This window comes from Larimichthys crocea, chromosome XVI (genome assembly GCF_000972845.2).
Source record: "Larimichthys crocea isolate SSNF chromosome XVI, L_crocea_2.0, whole genome shotgun sequence".
NCBI classification, from domain to species: Eukaryota; Metazoa; Chordata; class Actinopteri; family Sciaenidae; genus Larimichthys; species Larimichthys crocea.
The window spans coordinates 15,960,999-15,982,199 of NC_040026.1; the positions used below are offsets into that span (position 1 = coordinate 15,960,999).

General features: G+C 39.4%; 1 protein-coding gene across 1 annotated transcript in view; it reads left to right on the forward strand.

Moving 5' to 3' along the window:
• The window catches only part of cpxm2 (carboxypeptidase X (M14 family), member 2), a 32,160-nt gene that overhangs the window by 989 nt on the left and 9,970 nt on the right, over positions 1–21,201 (forward strand). The window contains exons 3-8 of the mRNA XM_019278749.2: positions 2,646–2,747; positions 8,724–8,833; positions 11,723–11,862; positions 17,393–17,477; positions 18,884–19,034; positions 20,256–20,344. Of these exons, the coding sequence (XP_019134294.1) occupies positions 2,646–2,747; positions 8,724–8,833; positions 11,723–11,862; positions 17,393–17,477; positions 18,884–19,034; positions 20,256–20,344 (677 nt within the window). The remainder of the gene's footprint in view (positions 1–2,645; positions 2,748–8,723; positions 8,834–11,722; positions 11,863–17,392; positions 17,478–18,883; positions 19,035–20,255; positions 20,345–21,201) is intronic.

Consider the following 21,201-nt stretch of genomic DNA (forward strand, 5'->3'; position numbering starts at 1 on the left):
AAGTAAACACATGGGTCAGTGTTGCCACTAGATGACAGTGTATTGCTAATTATTTCAGCTTTTTTTTTTTTTACAAAAAAAAAAAACTAGTCAGCATTGTATGTAAAGTAAAACTTAGAATGTGCTTTGGAAATAAACAGTGAAACCAAAAAAGGAACAAAACATGAGAAATAACACCTTGTTCTGTCGCTTTTTCAAGTGAAATTTGTAGTACAGCATAAGCCAGAAAAGTTACATGTCAGTATTTAGAAAGTTTCTGTTTTTTCCCAGAGACAGCTAACGTGCCCCAGACACTCATGCTGTTTGATGAATTCAAACAATATTTGAGGGACTTCAGAGGAGCAGCTGAATTCAATTCACATGCTGATGTGCAGAGAAGGGGGAAAAAAAACAACAACATTGACCTCCATGGGTAGTCCTCCACCTCATTCCCCCTGAACGCATATTTCAGAGCTGTTTCCAATGTTTCTGTGTGGCTTGTGCACAACAGCAGGATTAACAGCCTCACGCATGGCACAGGTCAGGGCTGTATCTACACGTAGGAGCCAGAACACGTGAAATCCACAAAAACAGTGAGACACTGTCCTGGTCATGTAGATATATAGCTCTCTGTATCGGACTCTCAGCACATGCAGTAGCAGGTTTGTACAGTAGGTATGTTTGAAATCCTGCCAGGTGATTGGAGGACAGTAACAGGCGTGAGGGATTTGGTTGGTCGGTGGCAGGTAATTTAGAGCAGCTGTGTCTACAATGACCTCATGTTTGAGGCATCTGGCTTCACGTGTCTCAGCAGGGATACCTGCTGCAGGTGGGACGAGAGGAAGAATAACAGTGAATCATACAAATGATCATACAGAGTTGCTCGTTTTATCTCTGTCACAGTGCATCATCTTACCAAGATGTTTTATTATATGCCCATGAATATGAATTGAAATGTGTTAGTTGATGGTAGAACAAAAAATGGAAACTCAACAGAGGTAGTAAGTAACCAAACAGACTGACTGAAGCGTTGTACCCAAAGTGGCACTAATCAATATTTACGTATTAACCACGGCTGAAATGAAAATATGTGTGATATGAAATTGCTGCACTGTCCACCGCCCACTCAGCACTGAACGGCAGACAGAATAAAGGTTAACAACTAGCTGGTGGAACATTTATCAGCTAGAGCTAGCGGCTTCGGATATTTCACAGATCTAAAAAAGAGCAATTATTGGATATGTATTCACCAGATGGCCAAATGATTATGTTGCACTCTCTCTCTCTGCGTCTGTTGGACAGAAATAGGCAATAGCTTTATTATTTGTTATTTATTATGTTTTCCATAACAGCTTTAAAAGGTGATAATGTGACAATTTTGTTTTTCTAGCTCCTTCTGTTGCCCCCAAAATGACATAGATAAATAAATAAATAAAATTAAAAAGAACACCAAAAAAAAACAAAATTCACTTTATGCAGCTTCGAGCTTGTGGTTCTTGTTTTTGTTTCCATTTTGAAGATTTTGTACTCATATAAAAAGTTTTTTGTTTTTTTTAATAATGTTTTCAAAGAGAATGAAGACTTTTTGCACATAAATGCAGAATCTGTGGGCAATTTTGGCACTGAGTGGTACCCTGAGTGGTATTGACCAATCAACCCTGAGTGCATTTTGATTGCAACAGTCCACATGGAGTGCAAAAGAGGCAGAATGCAATCTCGACAATTTAGCTTTTTCTTTTGGTTAAAGCTATCAGAATTTATCTGTTTATAGAGATTAGCATGAATGTGTCTTTTTTCTTTTTCTGGATGGCCGCAGACACTGTAAGCCCAGAACTATCGGTTGTTGGCCACTGTATGTTGATTGATACATGTTATAGCACCCAAAATTTAAAACATTTTATATTTCAGTGCTAAAATTAGTTCCAAGTACAATTTTTAATACAGCACATATAGTGTTTATTGTGTTATCACCACTTTAAAACACCTTAAATGGCCATGAGTATTGCTTGTACCTTACCAGCATCTAAATGATCATATCTCAGAGCCTTCTATATCCCTTATATCCTGAACCACATACTGTATGCAGCTCGGAGCATTGCTGAGGATTTAACCTGTCCTCAGAATGAGACAAGGATAAAGAGTTTCAGATGTGAGAAGGATTGTTATCACGTGGGGCCTATCCTGACCTGACACTCCAGTAAAAAGCACACGCCTCTCTTCTATCTTGAGTTGATGCAATGTGACTCCCCGCCCCCATCCTGTCCCTTGTACAGGGCATTTCCATGACTGATTTGAACCTTGAGGCGGTTATCATATAATCATGGTATCATTGTACCGAAGCAATGAGAGTGCAAATTGAAAGGCAGCATTGGCGTAAACTACTGTGAGTCGAAGACATACTGTAATGGAATGCAAGGAGCAAAAGAGTTAAAAGTTTTTTATATTCTGTGCCCAGAGATTGTCTCTTGGTTCAGTCCCCAATCTTGAATCTATCCATATGTGCAGGACTGAATCCAGCCAAAGCTTTCTCTTTCTGTGTCATCAATATTGCCTTTCCGTCTCTGTTTTGACAACAATGAATCAGCAGTTTTAAAGGTAAATCGACCTATCAGAGCCCCTTTTAAAAATCCAAAAGTTTAATTTTGTTCCTGTATTTCCTTCCTCAGTCAAAACAGCCAACAAAAAGGCTGAGAAGAACAAGAAGAGCTCACTGAAAACCGCAAACAGCATCTCAGAAGAAGAAAGGCGGTACAACTCGATAAAAGAGGGTAAGAGAACAATCTATGTCACTGTCACTTGTTATAGGAAATTCATGAGCTCCTGAAAATTCATCTTCCCTCCAATGCGCGGGGATCATTTATTCTCTTTCACAGGAGCTCCTAGGATGGGAAAAAAGAAACAAACTCTCTCAGAGATGACAAACATTTTGGAGAGGGGAAAAGTTTTCAGAAAGCACATTTTCCCTGAGAGGAAAAGTCTGGCAATATAAAATGATGCTCTCAGAAGTGGAGTCAAGCCACAGAGGCATTCATGTCCTCTTTGCCTATGAATGATTGTGTTTGGTTTCCATGGTTCACAGTATATTTGCTAAACTGAAGCCAGGATGCCCCAGTAGCCTTCCTGTCATGATGATGACAGATTAAACGCTCCGGACTGAAAGCGTGATTTGGTGCAAAGAAACATGCGCTTTGACCTCAGGCTTTCCGCAGCTCTGAACCTGCTGTTATTGCCCTTATTAGACTTACTTACACTGTGTCAGACATTTGTAGTATAACGGGAAACTGTATTTAATAATGCTGGGAGGTTAAGAGTGGCTGTCTGGGCCAACTGTGAATTTATGTGTTTATGTTGAGGCTATTGTAAGGAACCTACTGTGACAAACAGAAAGGCTGCCGTTTTTAATTTGGCACTTGGGAATGGGAGCAGAAAGTTGGATATTCTTGCATGTTGGAAAATGGGAACTCCATGCTGACACCCTATGACAAAAACGCCCACAGAGTCAATATCTGGAAGGACTGGGCTCCTAAAATCATGTTTTCATGGCTGAAATTGTGACTCAAGACCTGTGTGTTTTCCAAATTTGTTTCAGCGTCTCCTGGTAGCAGCTGATTTATTTGGGTCACACATCCAACAATGTAAAAACATACACTTTCTATGCATCAAGAGCTCCGTTACTCAGCTTTAGAAATTGTTTAGCCTTCATTTGTGTAATTATTCATCCGCTGTCGGAGGTGCAGCAGGACCTCAGCAGCCTGCCACGTCCACGCATACCAAAACAATAGGGAATTCATTAAACAGGGTCTCTAAGACCAGCAATCAAAGTTTAATTAAACACATGTTTCAACAGCTCATTCATTATTCCCATCACGCTCAATAGAAATGTGTTGCAACAAGATGTTTCCCGCTCAGATGTCACAGTTTGTAACACGTGCACAGACAAGCTGCAGAGGCAGACACAGTGTTTTGGAGTTTTTCAAAGATTGGTTGTTGAAAAGTAAAAATTGCATCATGCAGCTTATTATGTGCAATGATGATACAAGGGATGACGTCTGTCACGTCGAGTTATTAAATGATTTCTCAGTAAGAAATAACACAAGCTGCACTTATAATCATTAAAATATTCTGTTACATCTTTCTTCTACTAGTCTAGTATGAGCATATGGTGGCTAATGTTAGCCAATGTTATTAAACTCTACATGGATATTAGTATGTACCAAAGCTAAGTTAGTTTACTGACTTGAAGACTCTTTTACACTATTCTGTAGACTAAGATTTCAATGATTGTATCACAAAGTGAGTACTGTAGCTCACCATTAGAAATATTTGTCATTTCCTGCCTGTGGTCCCATTCGTACTTATTGTTAACTGAAAACTGATCCAAGACGGATGCTGATTAATTCAAAGGAAAGTCATATATCCTGTAATTTCCATTTGTGGCCACAACAAAAGTTACCTGGACTCACTTTAATATTCCAAGTTTACAGGAGACCATCTGTTGCTATAGTGCACAAAGTGTTTCCTCAGAGATTCACTGTGCGTTGATTAAAAGGGTAATGCATTTTTTTAACCTGGACCATATTTCCCCATGTTGTTGTGTCTACGTGACTATTGGACACAGCACTTTTTGAAATTGTTCCAGCATTGATCGAGAGTGCTACAGCAAAGCTGGCCTGCAACGTAATTCTTAAGGGTCAATGCACACTGTCAGTTCTCATCTACTAAAAGCACTTGTTTTTACCACTGAGATTGTCATTGTCAAGTGTCTGACAACATTATGGGGGAAAAAAATCCCTACAGAGACCTTTTTGTTAAAGTGTAAGATCTGTTCTGTTTATCCAGAAAGAGACGTTGTATGATCGCTTTGTTGAGAGCCACCAGACTCGTAAATCACACTTCAAAATTTGTCTTTCCATTGCTCCAGCAATCACTAATTAGTTTAGCCTCTCTGATGCTCAACCTTTTTCTAGCTCCTCTCCTGATAATGTAACATCTGTCTTTATATAACAACCTGAGCCTGTACATATATAGCGCCTATCTAGTCTTCCGACGACTCAGAACACTTTTACAGTACGTATCTCATTCCCCCTTTCACACACATTCATACACTGATGGCATTAGCTGCCATGCAAGGTGCCAACTGCTCATCAGTTTGAGGTTGCCCAAGGACACTTCGACATGCAGACTGGAGGGGATTGAACCGTTGATCTTCTGATTAGCGGACGACCCGCTCTACCTCCGAGCCACAGCCGCCCTAACAAGCACTTTTAGTGAACGTGAATTGATGGTGCTCAATTTCCCCAGATAATTTCATTAAAGTCCGTTTGAAGTTAGTTACCGACTGCAGTACTCAGGCTCAGGACCAATTTAAAATATTGTTATTCCTGTAAAAAAAACATGGGGAAATAGGTTCCAGATTGGAAAATGCCCATGCTATCCTGTTTGTTTGAGGCTTGCAAACATTAAAATATGAAGAAATCATACACTTTAAGTATTTCAATATTGCACCACCAGATGTAAAATAATAAGAACTTGTAACATACTGTACATGTCCTCACTAAACTTTGATCCAAGAACTGGATTCGGGCCTCAGCATCAACATGGCAAGTGGCCTAGATAGCAACATACAAGGCCTTGACTTTCTGTTTTCTCATTTCTATTAAACATTATAGTTGAAGCCAGATACTGTGTGGGTCCTCTCGTGAAGGATTGCATGCAGATGGTGATAATGATTTAGGGCTTTGCAACATGGCAGACACCCATCTATTTTTTTTCATCTTGCTAACCTTGATCCTTTGGGCTGCCTCGAGAGCCAGGCTGTGCCAAATATGTTGCGATCGCTCCATTCAGAAAACCTGTGAACTTACTATATATGTCTGCTTCCAAGAGGATTTTAAATACGGGGTCACAAGTACAACTGTAGATGAACACGTGTTTTATTGCTATATGGAATTACTATGAATACTACACTAACTGATCCTAACAGTGGCTTGCCCTCTGGCTTGTTAAACAATTTTACAGCAGGAATTAATTTGGTCTCAAGCTATATTTACTTTATGCAACAAACATGAAATGTCTCATGCGTGTGTGTGATCTTTGTCTCTGGCTTCTCTGTAATTGCATGTGATTGACGGTCTTGTCTTCAGTGTCTTGCACATACAGTATCAGGCTTCTCGAAAGAGTTATACTGTACAATGCAAAGCCTGTTTCCTTTATGGATTAAATATACTTTACAGCAGGACTGTCCAAGTTCACATGCTGTAAAAGCAAAAGTCCAGATCCACAGTAAGAAAATTCCTTTGTGCCTGTTCGACTTCTGGGTGTTCATTTGTGAAGGCAGTCCTGGCTGCGACATGCGCAGCATATGCTGCATGTAAAAACAGACCGATACCCAATCGGAAATTCTTGCTCTGAAATTCCATCGCTGTGCTCCGGCAAAGTCTGCAAACAGCTTGATCTGACCCAAAGAGCCGTTGGGCACAGGGGATTTCACACGTCAACCTAGATTTGCCCATTTCGCCCTCACTAGTTTGATATCCATTGTAGTGTAAAAGATGAGCCAATCTCGCACAAAGAGCTCTATTTAGTGAATACCATCTTAGTTTCTGCAATTACTTAAAGACAGGCATTTGTTCAAATGAGCTGCAAACTCCCCTCCAGCAGCAAATGAGAACATTTTTAAGTGATGTGCAGCCTTCTCTATTAAAGACTGTGTTTTTCCAAAGTCAAAGAGTGCCTCAAAAACGACTGCATGCCTGCCAAACTATTACTGTGGCAGCAGTGGGTGTTAATGGATAATTGGCCTGCTCAAGGAGTTAATTACAAGATGATTATTCATATTGATGACTGCTAATTTCCATCAGCAGCACTGCCAGTAAAGATATGAACTATGGGATTGCGTTGCAGATTACTCATGTGCTTTGGTTTGGGCTAAGAGGATACCTGCACAGTAACATATAGTATCATCATCTACTGTATTGAACATGTGATTTAAAATTCAGTTAAAAAAAATTTAATAATAAGATCATTGAAACAGTTTTATTTGTTTCAAGATTTAAGACAGCATAGGTCACCACACTTCATTTGCATCGGAAACAAGCAGATATTGATTTCATGCCTTCAGAAAGAATAAAAAAAACGCTAATAATTAAACTAAATGTTGTGTGTTAAGATCAGTATTGCTTTACATGGCAGCATTTCTGCATCACTAAATATGGAGCCATACTGTACAACATGCCTACAGCGAGACATCAAGGTCAGCACTGTCATAGCCGAGTCTTCACTGACTTTACTCATGAGTCACGGGGAGTACTGTTCAGCCACTGGGAACAAGCCTGAGAGTCAAGTCTGAGAAAATGACCCAGATGACCCTGAAGAGGTCATAGTGATGTCACGAGGGTTTTTTTAGCTGAGGTAGACACAAACAAGCAAAAAGACCTTTTTAGGTTGTGTTATGGGAAATGTAGGATGCAGCGTTTTCGGAGCTTGACTCACACTACACACCGAAAGTCAGGATATCTCAACCTCTTCTGCTTTGCTTTGGTTTTAAAATCACACACACTTTATGAAAGTGCATTTCAAAATAAAGGTGAGGGTTTGGGGTGATTTAAAGGATAATTTGTGCACAAGTTCTTAAAGGATCACAAACCATGTTTGCATGTATTAAGGGTTCATTTGCAAAAACAGGTATCAGCATTTTAAATTTGTTTTCAAGTTTCATGTTTTTTGGTGTACTCTAGGATATATCAATCAACCTGGTGTTTATTTTGAGAATGGATTTTTAAAATCTATTTTTATTTGCTATAGCTGATCAGCAATATGAGAATAAACTTTCAGTAATCCAACCTTGGTATTTTTTAATTCTGCAACCTGTGGATAAAAAAAAAAACAACCTTTCTGACACTGAAATATCCTCCCTTTGATCATAATATATATCTTTTTACCAATTTCTTTAAACATGCCTGACAGGTTTGAAGCAGTAGCTGCTGCAATTTCCCTTTTTCTCCCTTTCGTGATATCACTATAGTCATTTCAACAATTTAATTATGTATTCAGGGCACAGTTAGATGGCTGTGATAGGTGTGCATTGCAAAATTAAGGAAGCGTCTATAGTGTACGGTCATTAATCAACCGTGAAGATTGACATGTTTTGAAATTCATATCAGCTTAGACATCAAAGCTTCTGCCAAGCTGTTGAACTCCATTTCAGTCACATGGGCTCACCTTTTATAGTCTGATTTTCAAGGTTGTCAGAAAATGAGCACACAGAAGCATAAAACGCTTGACACACGTGAACTTATTTGTCTTCATTCAATCTAAAACAAATTAGCCGCAAAAGGAGGCTTGCTTGATAAAAAGAGTTTTCCATGTTGAGTTATTGTTATTATGATAGCAGCCATTATCAGTGTTGATAATAGCCAGTGCTATAACAAGCACATCCTGCTTTAATTTGAGAATCTCATATTATTCAAATGAAACTGTTCATTGTTCTCTACGTGTTGACTACATTAGGCTTTCTGTATAGAGCGCCTATTATTAGATCCTCTCAGTAACAAACAGAGTACAGCTGCTGTCTTGTTTGCTTCACACATTTGAGCTCGCTGTGCAAATTCTAAATTGCTCATTACTGTTGAGTCAAGCTATTAACAAATGCATGCTGCCTGACTCAGGAGGTATACTGTGCAGAAAGCAACACATGATACATGAACATTACCCTTACAGGCCAATTTATCATCCTTGTTACCTAGAATGCCCTCCCATGGGACTGGAGACATTGAAGATTGATGATTTTCAGCTTCACGCTTCAACTACGAAACGCTACGGCCTGGGCGCACACAGAGGTCGTCTTAACATTCAGGTAAGACGGGAATATAAAGCGCTGGCGTTACTTGGGCACGCTTACCTAAAATGTTGCATCACACCCTGGGCAATGTCATCTTTTCTTGGAAGCGCTCATGTTTTATGGAGAAGCAGTAATACAAAAATAAATATGATTGACAGGTAGCATCTTTTAATTTTATATTTAAGCTCCATGGAAAGATGTCGGCTGTGATAACTTACTTTTGCTTCAGTTAAATGTGGATGACTTCATTCTCTGTCAGCTCGCAATATATTTTAATACTCCGAAGCTAACTCAACAGAGAAAGTAATAGTGTTGCCATCAAAACCAGGGGCATATCCCCAAACCTAATAAAAAGGATTGGCATCTGGGAGAAGAGGTATTTCCTGTTAGTGCAAGTTCTGCTTTGAAGGTATTAGCTTGCGTACAGTCTGCAGTAAGCCTCATCTTCTTCAGGCTGCACTGCACTGAATCCAACAGCACAATTAATGAAACACACACACACACACACACACACACACACACACACACACACGCTCTTAATTCACTCAAGACGGCAAGGCATTATGTTTCAGGAAACCAACAAAACAAAGGACTTGTTGTTTGGTTTGTGTGTGCACCTCTTTATATACAAGTGTGTGTCAGAGATCATAGAGAAACACAGATAATGTCCATTCTAGTGAACAAATATCTGTAAATCAGGAGGAACACATAGAAAGCAGATGTTGCATGTTGAACCGGGCCCGTGGCCAGTGTTTGCCAAAGTTTGTTTTTGATTCCAGACACCAACAGTTTGATATCAGGAGACACATACTGGTAGGAAAACATGAATAAATTAAATTCTAGAAAGCACTGAGATAACACATGACCCCTACTTTTGTAATATTGGTAATAGAAATGCTTATCATCCTGCAATCCTGCAGCAAAATTCACCTAAAGTAGAGACAGTCAATTATGGTTTATGGGCCAGATTTTTTTCATTCAAGCAAGTAGTGCATGAAAGGTCCAGATCCAGATCCAGGTCTGCACCTGGATCTGGATCAGCACCAAAAAGTAATCACTTGTCCTCTGGCCAAACCATCCCCAGCATTCCATTAAAATATGTTAACAAGTTTTGTTTTTTTTGATATTCTGCTAACTGAAAGACAAACATAAAACAGCTCCCTCTTTGGCAGAATTATTAGATCTTACAAATCATTCAACGCTAAAGTAGACGTGCATCTTTGCTTTAGGAATTCAGTTCCTGGAAGCTGAACATCTGCTACTTACTGTATGGCTGGAACATGCTTTGCCTTGCTGTGATGAAAGTATGGGTATTGTTTAGAGACGTTCACATTTTATTTTGTACGCACATACCTAACTTGCATTCAGACAAGAAGTTGAATCGAGTGATCAGCTTGTCTCAAGCACAGAACCATGAGACAGCAGAAAGGACCAGTGTGTTTGGATTTAGTAGCAACTAGCAGTGAGGTTGCCGATTGCAACCAACTGAAGACCCCTCACCTCACCCTCCCCTTCCAAGCATGTAGAAGTACCTACAGTGGTTGTGAAACTCCCAAAAGTCCCTCTCCAGTGCCAATGTTTTATTTGTTCAATCTGGGCTACTGTAGAAACATGGCAAACTCTGTGGAAAAGGACCGGTCCCCTTTGTAGATATAAAAGTCTCATTCTAAGGTAACAAAAACACAGTGACTGCTTTATTTTCCAATAGATCCCCCTAAATCTTTCACACTGGATCTTCAATATTCGGGAAATACATGTTTGCTCCTCTACATTTTTTCCTGCACAGCCCCACAGAGACGTTTATGTAACGAACTATAATTCCAACTTTGTTGCATTGTTCCAGAAATCCAGTTTTCCCTTCAAGGAGTCTTTATATGTACAAGCCTGATTCTAATTTATTAGTATTTTTTCATTAAAAAAACTTAAATTTTCATTAGATATAGTACATAGGTTCATATTTAATGGAAGCTTCTTGGACACATATAAAAAGATTCAAATATAATGTAACGATATGACCTAATATAGTTTCAGAAATTTGTCAGATCATCACTTTGTTTCTCCTGTTGTATAATTATTTCACCCCAATACCCTTACCTTTACCTTGAACATGCAAACGCAGTTGTGTTAAGTCACATTGTCCTTTGTTTAGACCTTTTAACTGTTCCAAGTAAAATAGGAGTGTTGTACTTTAAAGGGACTCAACAATTATGTTGAAAAGGTACTGACACTGTACACCCAGCATGTACAGTGCAGTATGTCATTATAATATTTACATTTGGCCCCACCTTCATATGAGCATGACTGTTCGCGCAAAAAGCCAACAGTGTCAACTGGATGCTTTTACGGAGAGATTAGCATTTTATGATTTTATAATAAGTTTAACATTTTCAGCTGTTGAACCAAGAAAATGTGTCCTCGTGTTACACCAGTTAAACACACACTAAAACTGCTGCAGAAGAATTAGGAATGCAGGGAAATGGAAAACATCTCAGACAGTGTTTTCAACAGTCAGTCCTGCCTCACAGATGTGGCCTGCGTTCATTCCCGTAACTCAACATCAGTGGCTTCATTTCTGTTTTTTAAGCCCGATCCAGTGTAGATTGAGTAATGTAGCCTGTACCTGTGTTTATCATGTAAGATGGCACATTTATCTAGCTTGGCTGATTTTTTTATCTAGACTGCATATTTTGGATAGTCAGAGGATCAGATCTAAACATCTCAGCCTTGTTGACTTGTGCATACTTCACCCTCATTACTGTCAACACTTAGTAATAGTAACCTTGAATAAATTTGTAACGAAAACAAGAAAAGCAAAGGGTTGTCAGTGTGTTGTACTATGCATGAACTATGTGTTTGTTTCCACATGGACATCTGGTAAAAAAAATCCTGTTTTTGGGGCTGCAGGCTGGCCTTTATGAAGATGACCTCTATGACGGGGCATGGTGCGCTGGGAGAGATGACCCGCTGCAGTGGTTTGAGGTGGATGCCAGGAGGCTGACAAAGTTCACGGGGGTCATCACACAAGGCAGGAGCTCCCTCTGGTCGTGAGTAGGAACCCTGCAGACATGCATGGAGAGATGCAGATGGTCGAGGATGAGTATTTTTTTGCCCACGCGAACTTGTGTGGGGGGATGGTTTGTGTCCTAGTTTTCTAAGTTGTCTTAAATCCTGGTGATATCTGGTGCTGTCTGTTTGAGGGTTATTTTTAACTCTTAGTGGACATGCATTAGCTTGATAATCCAGCACATTTAACATGGAACTCTTTGAACTATATCGGATTTTATTGTTTTATGGTTTGTTCTGTAAACTAAGGCATCTCTCTCTACAATACTTTTAACTGTATTTCCAACCTAGTCCACATAAGAAAAGGATGAAAGAAAAGAAAGATTAAATATTAGAAAAATATGAAAAATGAGCAGTTATTTCATGCTCTGTGTTCTGTCTGAACTGGGAAATAGTCCAAATTTTAATAACATTAATATGTTTTTAGATCAGCAGTAAATTTAAAACCATCAGACTAGTTTCTCAAATTAGATTTTATGTCAAACTGTCTGCATTGTTATTTTCATCTGATCAGCTGTCCTCCATACCGCTCTGCTAGCATGGATTCTACCCAGTTTCTCTGATGCTCCGATGTTGTTGCATTGTAACAGATGCCAGAGTGTCCAGACACATGCTCACATTTCAAACTTCTGCCAAATGTGGCTTGGATGTTATTAGGATGTTATTGCAGTCCAGACTTTATAAAGTCAAGCTGGATGTGCCAAAAAAATGATTTGGGCTGAAAGTCTGAACAAGGCCAGAGAACAGTGCAAATGTCAATGTCAAGGTTGAACTATAGGAAACATCAGGGGATCGCCAATTCAAACAAAAATGTAATGGCAATATTTGAAATAAAGTCAGTTTGGACCACAGTGGTGGACTGACCGGCAGACGAACATTTCCATCCACAGAGCCATGCTGCTAACATGGCTAATAAAAACCCAAACTCATTAAATGGCCAAAATTCTAATTAAGTGTGGAATGAGTTTCAAAATAACCAACGAGAAGTAGACAGACAGCAATAATTGTTCCAGAACTCTGAACGACTCCTGGATTTTCCTCTAAACCCAACTGGAAAATTTGACTTCACAAATATAAACAAAACAAGCTTTTCAATTTAGTCCACATGGCACTGAACCTTCTCTGGTGCCCTTTTCACAAGTCTTTCCTGATCCCCTCACTGTGGGATTAAGGATTTATGAGTTTGATTGATTGGAATGCAACCTCATTTTTTCATCTCTTAAAAGGTCACTACATTATAAAAAATAACTCCGGAGAGAGAGAAGATTTTACTGCACTATAAGTTTGTCCATGACACTCAGATGATGGGAAGCAGTGAGCGTTGCTGTACAAAGCGTAATACTTTAATAATACTGTATTTACAGTAAGTGTTTACTGACTACAATATGTTATGAGTCATCCAGCTGTGTGCTCCTAACAATGTCTGTAAAGCTTGTTATGATATGAATTACAGTGCCATCGGGTCTCCATGGTATCTTATGTACTTAACTTCCCAATACAAAAGGATTGGTTTAATCTCACCTCCCACTGCCTCAGCTCATCGGTGCATTAGTCTGAACTAGACATTTTTTAAATATAGAACCTGCCTACACACCCCCATCTCTCTTCAAATGCTGTGCCTGAGTGTAAATAACTTTCGTACTTTTTGTAATGGTAAAGTTTAAATATATAGAATCATATATAATTGTTTTGAGTACCAACATTTTTGACATACTTCACACACAATTTTACCCAGTTCGGGTCAATAAATCACTGATACAATAATGGATTAACTTCACCCAATAGGTCACCAATCACACTCAATAATATTCTTTTTTCATGTAATAGTGATACAATCAACTAAAATGTTTATTTTTTTTGACCTAGTGTTCAACACAACAAGCTCAAGCTTTTTTTTTTTTTTAAATGGTTCAAAAGCTGAAAAAAATCTGCATGACATTAAAAATTCCAAATCCATATATTACGCCCATTTTTCAATTGTTCCATGTTCGTTTTTTTCTCTTAAAAGTTGCTATCGTAATCTTTTCACACAATCTATACATTTCTCAAAGTTGGGAATACATGTCCACATGTTTGAGGAGTTCATATAGCTATATAGTTCAGTGTTAACCATAGACTGTAAAAAACGGTTATACAGTTATAATATTCGATATTACAAGTTTTGAACGGCCACAGTGTCTGTTGTCTTCTAATCCTGCCGGATCTTAAGGCACAGCCGGGGTGAGGAGAGTGTCCGGTTTGGGAACCTCAGAATTTCGTCTCTGCCTTGTGGAGATGATGTAGTTCTTCATCAGAATGTGTTCTTCAGCACACACTGGGGATGTTTGCAGCCAAGTGTGAAGCAGCCGTAATGGGAGTCAGCAACTCCATGTCTGAGGCCATGGAAAACGGTGGATTTCTCCGGCTGGGTCGGAAGTGAGTTGCTGCCCCAGGCGAAGGAGAATCTTGGGATCTTCTTTCATTAGAGATGGTAAAATGGAGCGTGAGACTGGTGCAGCATCAGCCGTAATGCAGCTGTTGTAGTGGACCGTTGTGGTGAAGAGCCGGAAGGCTTTGCGTCAACTGAGGTTGTTTGGGCATCATGCATGCCTCCTGGACGCCTTCTTCTGGAGGTTTTCTGGGCATGGCAAACTGGGAGGAGACCCTGAGGCAGACCCAGAACTCGCTGGAGAGATTACATATCCTGTCTGGCCTGGAATGCCCTGGGCTGAGAACTTTGTTGGGGAGAGAAACATCTTGTGTACTGTGTTTAACCTGCTGCTACGTGATCTGATCTGATAGTGGATGAATTGTTTGTTATAATATTGTTAAAAACACATATTAAAACACAGATATCAACATAATAACTTCAGAAGCACCTCATTATTACTAAAACAGTAATATCATAAATAACCTAACTAATTGTCCTGGGTTTGATTGGTGACACAATGGTTCTCTACCTATTGGGCACTGTGGAGTTAATCCAGTATTGTTATATGTTATTGATGTTACTGAAATTGCGTCGACCCTGTGACATTTATGCTTCCATGCACAGAAAATACACACTGTACAGTACATATTTGATTCCATGAGCTCTTGAGAAATCCACTCTAAGCTCACAGAGAGTTAAGTGTGTGTGTTTTGTTATGGAGAGAGGTATCTGTAGTCATAGTACTTGAACCTTGAATTATTCAGCCCACACTTTTCAACAATTCTCCATGCTAGACCTGACTTATATCTTATTGATATTGCATGTGCGAATAAGGAAAACTTTATGAAGGGTTTAAAAGTTGTAATTCATGGGTTTGTTCAGTTTCATGAAATCATTTACTTATGCTTTATAAATCATGTATAATCCATTAATAACAATTTTAGGGTCGCCAGGTTGTGGTGTATAAAAAAAAAAAAAAAAAACTTTTTAAGACCAGAATGTCATTAATGAGTTTTTCAAATTTTAATTTTCAAAAATTATTATAAGCTATCAAGACTGCAATTACATGTTAGTAAGTCATTAATAAAGGCAAATTAAAATGATTGCAGAACAATAGTAGTTGTAGATAATACGTTACTTAGACTGAATTTTGACGCTCTACAGGCGGAAAGTGACAAACTGACCATTCAATACTTAACAGTTCTTTACAGGTGACTGACAAATTAGTAAGATTAATGATATACAGTAGTAGAATGATTAAAAAGGCTGATGCACATCAAAAATCAACTAAAATATTTTTTTCTTAATGATCGGTTCTTACTAATCTGTAATGCGTTAATAAAGGTTAAATTTATGCCTTATTAGAAAGTGGCACCAGTCTTGGAAATAAGGAGCCTCTCAATTGTTAGATATGCCTTTTAATAAAGGAAATCTGGCAACACTGAAGTTGTAAAAGTTGTATTTGAATTTAACCCTGGCCTTTTGTTCACCAAGAAAACCAACAACCGCTTCAGTTCACATTTTTCCCTACTGTACACCACCTACTCTGACTTTGCTCTGTAATAATCTTTGACAACTTTTGGCCTATGTACTTCTTAATTGGAGGGGGTGGCACAGACTTTCTGGAAACTGCTGTGTAGTTAGAGAACACAGGGAGACTCTTTATCAGGCCGCGTTTGAATTTTTTTCCTTCAAGGCCAGCACGATATAAGGGCGCAGAAAACACCGATGACAGAATATCTCCACAATTAGCTCTGTAGGGCATGTAACTGTCTGCGGTGCCAGCTCAGGGGCTTCTGTCTATAACAGTGCTTTAATTAGCAGAACTGGGAATTCTTACCAAGCTGGACCAGCTCAGCACTGATGTCTTTATCCAGAAGCATGGGACTCACTGCCAACCTACATACTGCACGCACTGCATAGAGCTCTGTCTGGCATAACGGGACATTAAGTCATCAGTCTTTTTCTAGCAGACATTGTATTATTTTGATGTTTCACCTCTCTGTGCTCTCTGCTCAGCTACTTCTAAAAGAGTAATGCCGGCTTTAGGGTTTTAGCTCTTTTGCATGAACAATAATAGAGAGACTACCTTTGAAAAGCCGTCAGTCCAACAGTCGTTTTAAGCTCAGAATGAAAAATAGGTGAGGGAGAAGAGGCCAAATTGTCCAGTCACCAGCACTCTCCTCCCGGTCGGAGAGAGACTGTCTCCTTTACGCATGCTGATCCTTCCAGAGTTTCTTGGTCCGCACTTCTTACTGCCAATAGTCTGCAGTTTGTCTTCTGAGACAGAGCTTGAATCGAGTTGAGAGTTTGCAAAGTTTAGTCCACTGTCATGTAAAGTTTTATTTGTAGTAACTGGGCAAAAACATGCAAAACCACAAGTATGGTTCAACTTAATCTGGTTAGAACTGTAGGAAATTTGTCAGCAGAGAAAGAAACTGTGCCTGGCCCGAGAAGTAGTTCCAGCATTCACCCGCCCACATAGGCCACAATTTTACAATTTAGTTTGTGTACAGATTGAACAAATGAGATATGGTGTATTAATTAGTGAGCTTTAGGTTTCAGAGGTGCTGGCAGGAGTATTTTTGAACTTTTAGCTGTTTTCCCCTGCTTACAGTCTTTTTGCCGACGTCAGAGCAGTTCTAAACCCTTTAACATTTAATGTCATTCCCAAATGTATAAATGCATTAATGCTAGTTTGAATTCATAATAGCATCACTCACATAAATAATACATTGCGCTGAATTTGGCTCTGAATCAATGCCGACATTTCTGATTTGTTCATTGATTAACATGAGTGAACGAGGTGAAACAAAATGGCAGTTCAGCCTAAATATCAGGAATTCAGAGTAACTCTACCCAATTAAAATAAAAACGGCAAACCTAAGCAATGAAAAGCTCAAGTCACAATTTTAATAGAAGTGACATGACCTCCTCTCCCATTTCCCTGTTTTTAAATAAACTTTCACCCTGCGGGAATTAAGCGTGTCTGGATGTGTGCGCTCAGCTTCTCCCTCAGTCACCCTCATTTACATTTTGAATTCAGCCCGAAAGGATATTTCTTTTCTTCCTCTCATCCCCTGTTTTTCTTATATTAACAGGAGCGATTGGGTGACCTCGTACAAGGTCATGGTGAGCAATGACAGCCACACCTGGATAACACTGAAGAATGGCTCAGAAGACTTGGTGAGTAACAATGGTGACATTTAAAACTATCTACTGACATACAATATATCTACAAAGGAGGCATTTATTATCACACTGCAGAGCTTTTGAGCTCAGGCATTAGTTTTTGTTCTCTGTGTAAAGTAGCTTTATATAGTGTCTTGTTGTGTGCGTCCCTGATTGACTGGAACCAGATGGAAAATGAATTCTTGTTTGAGAGCAATTACAGAGGAAGATTTAGATCTCTGCTTATTTCCAAGCTTAATGAGCTGAGAGGCAAATAAATACTGATGATCCTCAAGCAGATGGGAACCTCATCCTGAGTTGCGACTCTTTTCTACTTGGGCACTTCTTGTAATTGAATAGATGGAAACCATATACAGGAATACCTTGACAAACTAAAGCGGCAACCGATCACCGATGCATTGGGCTGTTGAATAATAACAACATTAATAATACTATTATCAATGAACATGCAGATCAGATTAAGACGATATTTTTTGAGGGAAATCATATCCTCGTAGCTCCCTGCTGTTCACATCCTAGCTAATGAGATTTTGGTGTAACTCTAAACTCCCTTGGCTGGTGATGTCATCCATGTGGGAGATAATGCCCCTACAGTAATTTAGTCACCGCTACAAGCTTCCCGCTCACCTGCTCGCCCACCTTTTTATGCCAAATGCCAAACTGCACTGTTTGTCTTTCGAAATGCCAAAAGGGGCAGAGAAGAACGACAACCGGGTGGGTGTTAAAATTTACAATAAACTCCCAGAGGTATCAGGCATGACATTCTACAGGTGCATGAGTGTGTGTGTGTGTGTGTGTGTGTCATTGTTATGTGGACCGAACCATGGAAACAAATCTTTTGCATCTTTTTTTCATTTTCCTGTGCTTTATATTCTGTCCTTTATACAAGGTGGTTTTGCAATTTTATTAGATTTTTATGATGCCTTTTGATTTCTAATCAGTGTCAGTGGATACAAATGAGCGTTCGAGGCTACATTTGGCTCATTTACAGCTGTTGATCAAAAGGTTTTGTCCATGACAAGCACACTAAAGCCTGATTCAGATGAAATCAGGCGCTGCTTTGAAAAAGCAGGTTACTCATTTCAACAGCAGTGCTGCAGAAATTAAATGTTGCTATCCAGGTATGATAACTAAGAGCTATGTCTGGCTCGCAGTCTATGCTGCAAAATTGTGACACTGAGTGTTTCCTCTGGTCAGTGTTTGAGTGAGAGAGAGGAAGACAGCGGTGTCTGAGAGACATAGACAGTGAATGAGAGGGAGGGAGCACCGAGAGTGAGAGTCTTTTTTTCTGACAACATGTTCAAATAAACGCAATGAATTAGCGTAAAATCAACTTTATCATATACAATAAAATTCCTGTTCTTTATTCACCAACTGGTTGAATGTGTTTGCCTCAGTAGATCTTCAGAGGCAACAGGGAAAAGGAGATCCCAGTCCAGAACATCTTCCCAGTGCCAGTGGTCGCCCGATACATTCGAGTCAACCCTCGCTCTTGGTTCAACAGCGGCAATATCTGTATGAGAGTGGAGATCCTTGGCTGTCCTATGCCAGGTGACGGGTTTGTATGGACACAAGCAGACACATGAATAATTCCTGCCAGTGGAGGGTAAAAAATATCAGAATGATACCTGAAAAAATGCAGCAGTAGCCCATTATGTCAATGCAGAGAACTCCTGGTTCAGTGCTTTTGCCACAAAGCAAAGCAACATAAGATGCTGCTTGGCCAATGAAACACTCAAGTGCACATTATTTTATGTGTGTTTCCAGTGTTTACCTCATGAGGGTGTGTGAAATATAAAATCATTTGGGTTAAAATTAGAACTTCTTTAAGGGTAGGGGACCTTCATCATCATGGTTCCAATAATGAACACCTGGTTACGGTTAGTAACACACTACAGTCATGTTAAAAAAAAACATAACAAAAACTATATTGATTGCTGATAGGATAAACAAGCCTGTGTTAAAGTCCAATGTTTTATGATCTATCCATCCACCCCAGCCTCCTCCAACATCAAACTATGGGCAAGAGATGAATATTGTCGCAAGGGCTTTATCATTTGAATGGAAACATATTTTTGGGGGGAATTTTCTCAAACAACTGATCTCTCGTCTCTGATTAATATCACTGCAATAACTTTGTTAAATAGTAAAATCATGTCCTCTAGTACACTGTGCTGTGCCATGCTTTAGAAAATGATAAATTGTCACAGTCACACATCTGCAACATTTTGAATCAACTGAGATCTCAATTTGCAGCATTGATCAAAAACACAGTTGAACCTGAATACAAACCTGCCCCACTTTCCTCTGCTGGTATTCATCCGTGCAAATAGTTTTGGTTTTATGTGCTGAGATTTTGAGATAATTTTCACTGGAACATTTTCTACAGAAAAAATAAATCCTAATGGAAAGGTCTAATGGTTCGCACAGCAAGATTATCCACAGTAACTAGGACATTGTTTCTGGAAAGACAGGTTGCTGTTGAGTTATTCATGTGTAATTGTTGAGTGCCGGGAGCAAAATTTCTCTTCCTTTGTGTCGGGGTTGCGGCAGAAACCTCAAAGGCGGATATCACAAAACCTTGGCACAAAATACTGAAACTTTCTGCAGGCTGCATACCAGAGAGAATATGCCTCTTTGTAATTTGGCTGAACTGAGCCGGACTGGAGGAAAGAATTCTGACACACCTGACATGACCGACCATTCCTTTCCTTTGGTGCAAATAAAAATGACCACCTTATATTTATATATTCTGTTTCTGATTTCCAACAGATCCAAATAATTATTATCACAGACGCAATGAAGTCATAACAACAGACGACTTGGACTTTAGACACCACAGCTACAAAGAAATGAGGCAGGTGAGTGACAGTGTGCAGAAAACAACAAGATATCAGCCTATTTATTAAGTTGCAGCTCTGATTTTTTTTTTTTTATTCAGCGCAGACACCAGAACATGGAACAATAAAACATCTTGTGTGACCATGAGCCAATACCGCACAAACTGTGTCCTTTGCAAGAACAAAGTGTGCAACAATAACACATGAACCAAGGGCTGCAAGCCACATGAAAACGCATAAAGCATCTCCTGGGTTGTGTCATTACTTATTCATATAGTTGTCATGAACAGTAGCCTGTTTGTACTGAGAAGAAAGACAGCTGTATTTGTCACTTTCACCATGACTGAGTGGTTGTGAAGGTACAAGCGCTGTGAATCATAATCACCTGTAATGTAGATGCTCCCCTGTGCACAACCGTCGATTACGGGTGTCCTAAACTGCTGTTATGATGCACAATGTGTATGGCTCAGTGTAAAACAGCAGCTTTATTTCTTAGTGGGACAGCCTGAAACTCCAGGAATATCAAATTGAATTCAATGAACTATTTTTTTTTCTTTTCTTTCTTTCTGTACCTTTGAGGCTAATGTGTGTCACGCAGGGTGTCCAACCTCAATAGGCCTTCACAAAGGAGGGAAGGACTATTTTTAAAACTCAGCTTCTAAAGCCTTTTCACTCTTGACATTTCTTTTCTCCGTGCAGGTACCTGGTACCATATCTCCCCCCTCATCCACGGCGTTTTAAATAGTGTCGTGCCAGAATCCCAAAGTGGAAATAGCTCCTTGTGACTTCTCAAATGAAGTACATGCCCCATGAGAGGAGTGAAAAAGATATCTCTTACATTGCTTCAGGACTGTCCGTTTCTTAGATCACAACTGATC